The sequence below is a fragment of the Rhodnius prolixus genome, unplaced genomic scaffold (assembly GCF_049639745.1).
Source record: "Rhodnius prolixus isolate KJV_2025 unplaced genomic scaffold, Rpr scaffold_3, whole genome shotgun sequence".
In the NCBI taxonomy this organism is placed as follows: Eukaryota; Metazoa; Arthropoda; class Insecta; order Hemiptera; family Reduviidae; genus Rhodnius; species Rhodnius prolixus.
This window is the reverse complement of record NW_027411603.1, coordinates 40,532,940-40,545,010: the sequence shown is the minus strand read 5'-3', so window position 1 is coordinate 40,545,010 and position 12,071 is coordinate 40,532,940. Positions and strand designations below refer to the sequence as shown.

Below are 12,071 nucleotides of genomic sequence, written 5' to 3'. Positions count from 1 at the left end.
TTTGAGGTTCATTTCAATTATTTTCTTATCGTGATTATTTAAATGATAGGGAGGAAAAAACCCTACCCAAGAAGGGACCCATATACTTGCCTCAAAGGTGTCATACGTAAAAAATTCAGATCCGTCTTGAGCAATCCTGATTTCGAAACAATCTAGCATTGACATTAAGGGAAAACAGCAGTTCTTCCACCAATCTCCTATAACAACCAAAGATTCTGAACTTAATGGCAACAAAAACAATCTCTCAAGAGATGAATTGTTCCCTTAACTACCTCACAATGGATCTAAAAAATGGATCTGATGTGAAACCCCGTGATTTTTGTATTTACAAATTCAGGCAAATTCTAATTCACTCATTTCTCCTTAAATAAGCTGGAGTCTAGATTCAATCTGGAGTGAAATTGCTATTCCGAACACTGGGAACAGGAAAAAAGCGCATAATTTGACCAAATTGTCTATCTCCTCAATTCTAGAAATAACAATCGATACCAAGACTAGATTCTTGCCGAATCCTGGAACTTACAACACTATTTCTGATTCAAGATGAAAGCACATCTTTAATGACAAAGTTACAAGATTAGAATTGGACATTACGTCGTCTACTTCCCTCTGTTGGAAAAGAACTCCAAAAATTAAACTATTTATTCAGGTTTCTACTTATTGTTAATTTTGTTTTTTTAGAATGACTAATAACACAATTCCTCCAGTGAATATGATTTAATCTTGCATTTTATAAGAAAATTCATTTTGATTTTATTTTTCAGAAACTCAAATAAGGAAAGGAAAAAATGGTATGAGAACTGCAACAAAGAGTGAAAGAGAAGGTTTGAGAGGATTTTGAACAATCAACCGGTTCACCTTCACTTGGTAGGATTAGACAATGAAGCTACAACCCTTAAACTGTTTGGAGATTATCTAGCAACATGTTTTAGTTTACTTGATAATTTTTCTATTTAATTTATGGGTAAGAACTCAATCAGTAACCCTTCTAAGCATTTCTTTTATCTTGAAAAGTATATTCTATATTTAATTAGATTTTAGTGTCCACTCACTACATTTTTTTTTTTTTTTTTGGCGCATCAACAGCTGAGGTTATTAGCGCCCGGAGCTTTTTCCAGTGCACTGCCGGCCTCCGGACAGTGTTCTCTCGTTACAGACAACACTGTCCATCACCGGACAGTGAGCTGTAAGAAGCTCCTAAGAAGAGAAAATCTAAGGGTCAGCTGCTGGATTCGAACCCGGGCACTCACTACATTGATCTGTTTTCTATGCAGTTCAACAGTCTAACAATTTTTAAAACAGCATGTTAATTTTTAACTTTTATTTGTCAATAAATGTTTTATTTTTATGTAGAGACCTCTCTTTGAATTCTCTTTGAGTATATTTTAAATTAATTACTACCAAAATTAAGTTTAAAAGCATACTGAGGCAGCATATAAAAAAATATTTGAACATAAAGAGGAAAATTGTTAAATAAAATATTAGATGGAATTCGAGCTATAAAAATTCACAAAATAAAAGTGACCAATTTGATATAGAATAACATTCTGCTTTTAATTGTGAACATGAAATATGTTGGCTGTTTATTAGAACGAAACCGATCAATTTGTGTGCAAATTATTAATAACCCTACTACGTTGAGAGTCCGTAAGTAGTAGTGTAAACAGTAATACATGTGCAACATATAAAACTGTGTGTACTTGGCCAGTTATATCTTCGGTTGTGAATATATAATTCTTTCTTAAAGAGAAAACTTTTTTTATTTCCTCTCTAAAATAAATTTGAAGTGAAAAATAAGGAACAATGTCGAGTATTTAGAATAATAAATTCAACTTGCCGTTTATTGGTTTAGAGTCTCAAATTTTGATTTAAATGATATAATTATGAGAAATTTAAGTATGTTAGTTAACCTAACCGGCTCCATCCACTTCTTAATTTTGTTGCAGCTCTTCCATAGTGGATGCTTCTTAAAAAGTTTCATTTTCACGTATAACTAATTCCAAGTTTTTAGAACTGTTTCACAGCCTTGATTTTCTTTTTAGTTGTAACACAATATATTTCCTTTTTCTAACCATATTTTCCACAAGTTTACATTTCTTTAAACCACTTTCTTTTCCAGGTTGCAGTTTTTTAACCACGAACTCGCGTCATACTTATCCTGAGCCATTTCTAACTGGTTATCTGCAAACAATGTGTGATGATCATACTATTCGTTTTGATTTACTTTTATTTAAATTTTTAAGAAAACTAAATCGATGTGTGACGAGGATTCTATACCCCTCCAATTTCTTTCACATCTTGTACTTCCATTGTTCTATTTCTACTACTTTAGGAGTTCTCAACATAAGAATGATTTGAATAATTAATCGTTAGTTTAAATTTAAAGAACAAAAACAAAAAAAACCTCCAAATTCTTAACTTTTGTCTCATATAAGTAGATTTGTTGTGAACACTTTCTTTTTATCCAAGTTTTACCATCAAAAATAAATGATTTTCATTAAATATTTAGTTTTCCTAATGAATCTCGTAAGAAGAGTGTTTGATGAGCATTAAAATTCATTTTACGAAGGGAACAAGTGAATATTCAGCTCCTCTAAAATAACGGCTCTGCATTATTCGAAAGTTTTAAAAGATAAAATGACCACCAGGAAGTTTTTAGAAATGTTGCGATAAGAGAAAGAGGTTTGGGTGTTCCAAAACTTTTATTTTCTCTTTTTCTTGTAATAAGAGGGTGATTTCATTTGTTTTAAATTTATTTTCGCAACCATGTTAAACTACCTAGATTAAAAAGTTAAGAGTTCTAAAAAATACTCAAAAGGGGTGGTAACTTGAATCAAAAAGCTGAAAGCCCTAGCTTTCTTTGTGAATTATAAACTCTTTGAAACATAGAACGTTTTCTTCGCTTAAAGAAAAATTATATGTATGCATTTTTTTTTTAATTATGCAAGTTTCTTTTTTATAGAAACATATAATGGTGGTTTAAGTTTCTATATCTACCGTTTCTTATAAAATAATGAAGAGATTCCGTCTTTCAGGGCATTGTAATGATTTTTGAAATAACTAAAAACATTGCTAGAAGGAAATTATGCATTTTCACAACCTTTGTTCGATATAATTGGCAGTTCCTTGCGTTTTATAAACTTAGGTTTAAAGTTATGAAGAAATAGTGTTGGATATTTCAAAGCCAGTGACAAGCACTAGTGGTACTTCTAGCATTTTCACTTCACATTGTTGGTATAAGAGCTTTTGTCGGCTCTACATCTCTCCCTTTTTTTGCGGCCTAAGAACAATATACTTTCAAATTCGCTTATGTTTTTTTTTGTTTCATCTTCAAGACTCATCCTTTCCTCGGTTCCATTCCATCCTTGGAGTAGTAACTGTAGTGATATTACCTTAATTCCTAATGAAAGTATTACAACCAAAAATACAGTATGGAGAATATTCGTTTGCAGGATAAAAGGAAGCAAATGTCATAACTTCTATCTGAAAAAAAAACGACTTCTATCAGATTATAGCTGAAGGACACAAAATATTTATATAAAGAGGTTAGGGACAAAAATTCCAGTCAAACACGACTTTTTCTTAATTGGAGAATACATTGGATGAGTTGAGATGAACTGGTAGGTCCTCGGGAAAAAATGGTATAGAATGTAGATAAAAAGAGACAAATAGATATCTACCGAGTCCAAGATTGTCATTAAATGAAATTTAAACATAAGACTATTCATAAAAATTATACATGAGAGATTCCTTCTAGGGGTCTTCAATAATATCAAGAGATGTAGAACAATGGAAGTAAAAGATTTGAAAGAAATTGCAGAATTGTAGAATCCTCGTCAGACCGCGATTTAGTTTTGAAAAAAAGATTGCTTTTTTAAATAAAAGTAAATCAAAACGAATAGTATAATCATCGCACATTTATTTACAGAAAAACCAGTAAGTAATGGACAGGATAAGTTTCAGGTTAAAAAACTGCAACCGGGGGGAAAAAAAAGTGGTTTAAAGAAATGTAAACATGTGGAAAATTTGGTATCTAGCAGTGGATTGGAAGAAGGAAAGATATTGTGTTACCGCTAAAAACAAAATCAAGGCTGTGAAACAGTTCAAAAACTTGGAATAAGTAGTACGAGAAAATAAAACTTTTTAAGAAGCATCCACTATGGAAGAGCTGCATTAAAATAAAGAAGTGGACGGAGGCGGTTAGCTAACATACTTAAATTTCTCATAATTATCTCATTTAAATCAAAATTCGATACCGGATAATCAAACCCAATACCACCATGCATTTTAGATTTGCTAGCCTAGCCTTAATCGCTTGGCTAAATCGGACAGTGTGAACGCAGTGTGAACATTACAAAAATAGCTTTCTAGAAATCTACATTTAGGGCTTCCACTAGAGTCAGTCCTAATCTAAGTGCAATAGATGTTTCTTGTTTTGAGGAAAACCAACTTACAGATCATGGTAACCTTTTATTTGCACATTTATACTGTCGGAAAATGTACTATCCTTCAGGTCATTAAAATTTGTCTTATAATTTCCTTTTATTATTATTACTATTATTAGATTCAATACAAACATTATATTATTGAGTTTTGGCCACAAAGAAAATAATTTTTAGTTTTAGTTTAACTTGAGTATTTAAAAGATTACTTAAAATAGTAATAGTAACTATTATTGCGCTTTTCAGAAGCGGATGTTGACGAATGTCTCTTTAAATCTCTTCATAATAAATTTGAGTTTGTTTTTTACCGCATGATTTGCAATTTTTACTTTTATTTTTTGTGAAACATGTACTAATAACTAAAAATTATTTTCTTTGTGTGTAATTTGCATAGAAAGTATAATTTGATTTGTTTGTATAATGTGTTTAATTTTTATTTAAATTTTATTTAAGATCTTAAATTCTTATGGTATATTTTGAGCGTAATGATTACGTGCTAGCTACAGCATGCCCATAATGTGTACACAAAACAATTATAGAATACTTACTTTCCACGCTGGTAAACTCGGCCAGTTTTCTCTTGTTGAAAAGAATAGCGCCCTGGACTTTTCATGAGATTGGTTGAAATGTTGGCCATTATTGTTATTATTATTATTTAATTCGGCAGCTGCTTGGAATATTTTAATTTCTTTAAAATTTGCTTCTTTTACGGGCAAGATAGCTATATATTGAGTTCCTTGTAGATTGTATTTACCGTGTTTAGTTTGTAAAGCGAATGTTTGAAACTTAGCCGGCAAGGCTATTATATTAGTTGTCAACAATATAGGAACAATGACAGCCGCTGCAACTGTCACACAGCCCACCACAAGACTGATTATCAACACACAGGCGATACGATTCCTACGAAATCTTTTTATCCGGCTAATTTTATTTGTTGTATGACTTTCCTCCTGCGGTAATATTCTGTACTGCAGCGAGGTCTCACCTTGTCTAACGGTTTTATACATTTTCTCTGTAGTTATTAATTATATTACCAGTCTGGTCATTCCGTCTGACTATCATTGCGGTGCGAAGAAAAATATATATGAAATCAAAATTAAACAATCACTGGCAATTTTATTGGTTTCGTTTTTTAAGAAACTTCTTATTTTGGATGAATTTAAAAAAATATAAAAATATAACATAAAATAAAACGTAACACTTAATAAGTAGAACAGTTACCGTAAAATGAAAAATGAATTATATAAATCCATGACGAACTAAAATGTAAACGAAGTACCAACTACAATCGACTGAGACTTGGGTATTGGCGCTAGGAGGGTTCGGCCGCGAGTGAGCAACCCACTGAAAACAGATCACACACAAACCACCCCTTCAGGCAATCATCTCCCACCACAAAATTCACCCCTAACTATCCCCACCATATTATACTAAAATTGTCTCTTCGCACTATTCCAAAAAGAAAGTGTTACTTTATTATATGTAGAAATCTGTAGGTAAATTCAATATTTAAATTTGATTGATTTGCTAATACTTATTAGCTACTTTGGAAAAATTATCAAAACTTAAACTGGCTACTCTAAAGAAACATAGATCAGTTATGCGGGCTGCGAGCCTGTTAAATATCTGGAAGTATTTTGGAGGAGCAATAAAACAATTGAGAAAATTAATAACTTAAAATAGTATGCAATTCCGCTGGTAGTCAATAAGGAGAAAAGATTGTAAAACCGGCCTCCTTAAAATATACATATTCTATGTTACAAATTTTACATTGCCTCTATAAATTTTCGGGTTTCATTAGAGAAGTAATCCCATTACTTTTCATTAAAAAAAAACTAATAATTTCATTTGAGTTATCAGAATAATTTTTTAAAATGATATTTAGGCAAAAATATCACATACAGCTGCAAAACTAATCTTGATAATTGATGTTTATTAACAATTAAGCCTTAAATTACCTTTAAACTTTTACTCAGGTCATCGGTTTACGTCGTTAATTCTATTTAAGATAACATGAGTTAAGGTCAGGAAATCTGTCTACTGTCTTTCAGTCATTGCTGTGCTTAGATTAAACAGAAGGGAAATCAATTTGTTGTAAATTTTCAAACATGCGAGCGATTTTACTTGCTACCAAGTCGACTGACTGTACACTTATCCTTATTTGTACATATCCACATCCTTATGTGGATGTCTGGACACTTAATACAAGAGAGTAATGAAGAACCTTCTGCCTAACTGGGAAAGATTACTATTGCCCCGTCATAGAAACTTTTCCATTTATGACATCGTGGATGCACAAATACACTTAACATTGGAGGGTGAAAAATTCTGGCTATTGGCAGCCGAAATTTTCATTTTTAGCCAATTGATTAAGTTTACTACTTTATTGATACAAGAAAATTATCCATAGGCCTTTTGATAAGTCACTGCTGACTAAAAAAACTCATGCATTGTATGGCCTAACAACTGTCCTGAGTAGGTTTATAGAAAGAAGAATGGCATTTGATATAATATTCATTTACAGTGTGTTTAAATGGCTAAAAATTCTACTTTTAGAGACTCTAAAAAATTGTTGTTCCAAGCTTTAGACCTAATTCTTCTAAATCTTTTAATCTAATCAAACAGAAGCGCTGGAGGGTACCAAAACAAAATCCCTCATTCAAACTGATTCGAATCTAATCAAAGTTTACGTTTAAGTTTTGAATTAAACAATTATGTTTAAAATGCAGACATCAATGAGTTCAAATTTCTAGTTCAGATGTAGGAGAGTTAAGCCATTTAATATTGTTTTTTACAATTGGTAAGGGATTAGCAGAGTGGTTATGCACTGGATTCCCACGTGGAGTTTCCATGGTTGGAGACTTCTAGGAGGAGGAGTGAGAATCAGAACGAACTCACTGCCCGTTGATGAACAAAGATGTCGGTAAGGAGACAATATTGTCTGGACACTTGCACTGCCATCTGGCACTGCCCATGCTCAAAAAGGAACCGTTCGCTAATTGCCTCAAATGTTGATAAACCTTAATTAAAATTTTAAAAACTATTTATTTTCTTGATTTGTGAAGCCAGCGGCCGTACAAATGAATATAGGGGCATCAGTTCACATTTTTTACATCAAGTCAATCAAATATTACTGAACTTAAAATTTGAATAAATAAAATATATTACAAACTTCTTGGCAAGCATAAAACTTTAATATAATATACTTAATAAACCAAAAAATATTCATAAACTATATCAGTTTTTTTTTAAAATGCATATATAAGTTAGATTGTGCCAATCTTTCTGAAGAATCTGATAGGATAGATGTTTCTCAGAGTAAGGGCAAGCATAAGCAGGGAGAGAAAATATCAGTCAAGTACTCGTAATTGTAACAGAATCCTCTTATCTCAAAACTTAAAATAAATATGTAGTAATTTATTACTGCATATGTTTATATGAAAATAAATGAGTTATTTTAATGTGTTAAAAATACTTTTTTAGTAATGATGACATATGATTCTGGTAGCATTTCACTTTATTTAAAATACTTATGAATAAATGTAACATAAGTTAGCTCGTTATTTTTAGGATTTTTCTTATAAATGTCATAAATGCTGTATTTGACTTAGTTCTTGATATTTTTAGTATACACGGTATTCTGATTTTTAAAATAATAGGATATTTAATAAAATAATAATTAGAATCAATTTTATTTAATAAATAAATTATTGAGCTCATTCAGCAAACAAAAAACCTGAGAAAGGGCAATTCCATGCGATCTAGCGGCAATGTTAGGAACTAAAACTGTAAAGTAGTTCCATAGAAAACCGCAAGATAGCATTCACTTATAATTCACATAAAATAGTTTTGACTGTTCACTTAAACACATTTACTTTTCTTTTTTAACTTAAAGTTACATTTGTTTTAATTCAAAAGAGGCTCATACACAATCGTATATTGGCGCAACTAAGCAATTAGCTCTTTGTACCTGACATGAAGGATGAAGGAAAAAGATCATTAAACCAGAAAATTATTGTATTTCCAAGAAAATGTGCGTTGAGCAAACACATTAAATTTTTACTTACTTATGACTAGTTAGATTAAATGTTATCTATAAAATGCTTATTATGTTATAAAAAAAAATTTGTAGCGTAACTTTCAATTTAATAGTTGAAAATAATTAATCATTAAAGATTAGTAAGTTATAACTACTGAAACCATAAAACATTCGGAAAACAAAAAAAAAAAAATCTTCGAAATTCTCTAATTAAAAGTAGCTGTATTGAATCCTGAAAAACTGGAAAATGGCAAATATCAATGAAATATGAAATGTTTATAGACATTCCAGAGTATCCTTAATAATAGAACTTTACAAAAAGATCTAGCGTGAAACAATGAAATAATTTGTAGTTAAAAGTAATTTATCTGATTTTGAATTGATTTATATATATGTTTTATAAGTTTGTATTCTAATAAATGCAATAGTAAGAGAGTATAGCGGAAAGAAAAAAAGACGAGCTTCAAGTGGTACACCTCAAAAAGAGAGGGGAGGAAAACAGAGTGCAGAAAAAATTAAAGTAAAGAGAGTGAAAGACAAGGAGGCTAGAGGTTCAAAGGATTTAGGATTTTTCTTCAGAGATCGTACGAATTCGGAAAGCAGTTCAAGTTCGGTTTACTCCACTAAAAATACGAAAACAGAAACTAAATAGGAAATAGAAGGAATTGGGCTCCCACGGCTTCTCGACTTTGGCAATACCGGACATGAATCGAACGAAACTTATTAACAACCTCCCAGAAAGGCTGGTCACCGAGGGAGGGTCAGACCATATCCTCCCAAAAATATAAGTACAAATCATATGCTAAATCATCTATTAATATTGGTACATTTAATGTTAGGACTTTGCTTGCAGAGGATCGTTTAGTTGAGCTTGAGCTTGCATTATTGAAAACAGATCTAGACATTCTTGGTATATCAGAAATAAGAAGAGATAAAGAAAATATTATTATTAGGAAAAGTGGATACATTTTTATATCATCAGGAGAGGCCTTTGCCCAGAAATGGGCCTAATTCCAAAATACAAGTTTTAACTTATGTTTATTTCAATTATTTTATTATTATAATTATTATTATTTGTGGATTAGTTCTTTTTTTATATCAATGTAATTAAGCAAAGTGTAAACCTTCATTTCTATTAGTTATTAAATTTTCTATTTAAATTTATAACAATGAAAATTTTATGTAATTAGTTTAATTTATTTATTTTGGAATTAATAAAGGCTATTTTTATTTATTTATTTATTTATAAATGCAATCTTTATTTCAAATTTTTGTAATTTTTTCATCTTTTCTTTTAATCCAATAAATTAATTTAATTCTTCTATTAATCTACCTCAGCTTATAAAAATAAAACTGAACGGATAGTGTTGAATATTAATTTTAGAATTTACCGTTATAATGTAATCAAAAAAGGTTATAGCGGCTCAAACATAATTCTTTTTTCAGTTTTTTTCAGTAGATGCTGCTGCCTGGTAGAGATTTTGTGAATTAATGATAACCTTTGTAATTTCATTGTAATTTTTTATGTTTTTTTTGTACGTAATCATTTTTATTTATTGCAAATATTATTTTTAGGTGGTATAATGTTCATCTTAATTAATTATAATAGAGTAAAGCTATAATAAATTTTATTTTGATAAAAATATTGATAAATTGTATCCATGTTGTCGTTGGTGCAGTTGTAATAGCTGCCTACTTAGGTAAGTTGGATTCGCAGGGCGGGAGGGTGGGGCAAATATTTTCTAGATAAAACTGACACTATTTTATCACTATTTATTACTTTAAACAATAACATTGTTATCTGTTTTTTTTTTCTAGATAAAACTGACACTATTTTATCACTATTTATTACTTTAAACAATAACATTGTTATCTGTTTTTTTTTTCATTTATTAAATAATTTTGTAACGCTTTCCCTCTTTAATTGATATGAGTGTTTTATTTTTTTTATCGTGATTTCCGGTAAATACTGTTTCTTGTTGGTCATTTTAAGAACTACAAAATTTAAAAAATCCAACAAATACCGTTCTCTAGCGACGTTTTTTGAAACTACAAATTTATTAAATGTGTAATTCCCAGTAAGTGCTGATACCTGGTGAAGGTTTTAAGAACTACGAAATTTACAAAATCCAACAAATACCGCCCTCTAGCGACGTTTTTTGAAACTACAAATTTATTAAATGTGTAATTCCCAGTAAGTGCTGATACCTGGTGAAGGTTTTAAGAACTACAAAATTTAAAAAATCCAATAAATCCTGCTCTCCAGCGACGTTTTATAAAACTAAAAATTTAATTTAAGGTTCAATTCTCAGTAGGTGTTGTTATCTGGTGGAGGTTTTAGAAACTACAAAATTTAAAAGATCCAACAAATCCTGCCCTCCAGCGACGGTTTTCAAAACTATAAGTTTAATTATTAGTGCAATTCTCAGTAGGTGTTGTTATCTGGTGGCTAGTTTTAAAACTATATTGTAAACAAACAGCAGGTTATGCTACATGGCCAAATTTTTTCAAATTTCTGTAGACAAGCTTAGTGTTTATTATTTATATTCCAATTAACAAATGTATTAATTTCATTGTTAAACTTAGGTTAATTTTATTATTTTCTATATGCTTACCATGTAAATCGGAATTTAGTAAGCGCCAATTTTTTCAGACTGTATAAATTGGAATGCAAATAGAATATATTTACTTTTGTAAAAACTAAATAATATTGATTAAAAGTGCAAATTTTTAATAAATATAATTCAAGAAAAATTGTGAGTGCCAAATTAGACAATAAAAAGAGAATTTTAGTGTCAAGACTCTTCATATTGTATTTTTAATAAAATTTGTAAGTATAAAATTAGTGCTAGCGTAATAGATAAAAGAAATCCTAAAAATATTAATAATCTACAGAAAATTGTTTAAATAATTAGTGAACACAAATTAGATGAAAATATTGGGAGAAAAATCTGTATTACTCTCACCAATGTCAAAAATTGAAAGTGACAACTGTTTTTCTTTAATTTTATACAGAAATAAATACGTATTATTATTGCAGTATTTTAAATTTTTGTGTTGCGTACCTCTGATTTTTCTAATTAAAATATATATGAAATAAGAAATTGGAGCCCCAACAATTCATCTATTAAAGGCCTATTAATTGCGCAAGTAGAAAATAATTTTTAATTTTCTTTCTTTACTACTATTACTCACGGTTTAATTACAATAATAAGAGAATTTCAAGTGAGTATCAAATTGAATTATTAATTTTTTTAGGATGTGTTAAGGAAGCTCCATCAACGTGTTGAACTTAATTAATTCAATTTAATATGATGGTTTGGTTTTCAACCGTTGTTGGTCCTTGGGAATATTGAGCTGTTAATAAAATTTAGTAGACAAATTTCAACATTTATGAGTTGAATATATAACTCTACAAAATGTTAGCCTGAAGAAGGCAATAAATTTGCTAAAACGTCGGTATAATTAAAGAAATTACAAAATTTGATTGACCGCTCCTCAATATTCCCAAGGTTAATTTAATATAAATTTAATTTCAACGTCTTGAAATCATAAAGGTTGTGAAATTTGCAAAATAAATTTTAATGATC

The 12,071-nt window shown here is 30.0% G+C and overlaps 2 protein-coding genes across 33 annotated transcripts in view; one reads left to right on the top strand and one right to left on the bottom strand.

Moving 5' to 3' along the window:
* Nucleotides 1–1,854, top strand: part of LOC141452757 (uncharacterized) — a 119,738-nt gene extending 117,884 nt beyond the window's left edge. For all 32 annotated transcript variants that reach the window (XR_012457580.1, XR_012457577.1, XR_012457572.1 and 29 more), the window contains 2 exons: nucleotides 765–964; nucleotides 1,087–1,854. The gene's annotated coding sequence lies outside the window, so the exon portion shown is untranslated. The remainder of the gene's footprint in view (nucleotides 1–764; nucleotides 965–1,086) is intronic.
* The window catches only part of LOC141452756 (uncharacterized), a 47,416-nt gene extending 41,613 nt beyond the window's left edge, over nucleotides 1–5,803 (bottom strand). Inside the window, exon 1 of the mRNA XM_074125164.1 lies at nucleotides 4,991–5,803. Within this exon, the coding sequence (XP_073981265.1) occupies nucleotides 4,991–5,449 (459 nt within the window). The 5' untranslated portion in view covers nucleotides 5,450–5,803. The remainder of the gene's footprint in view (nucleotides 1–4,990) is intronic.
* Nucleotides 5,804–12,071: the final 6,268 nt, after the last annotated feature.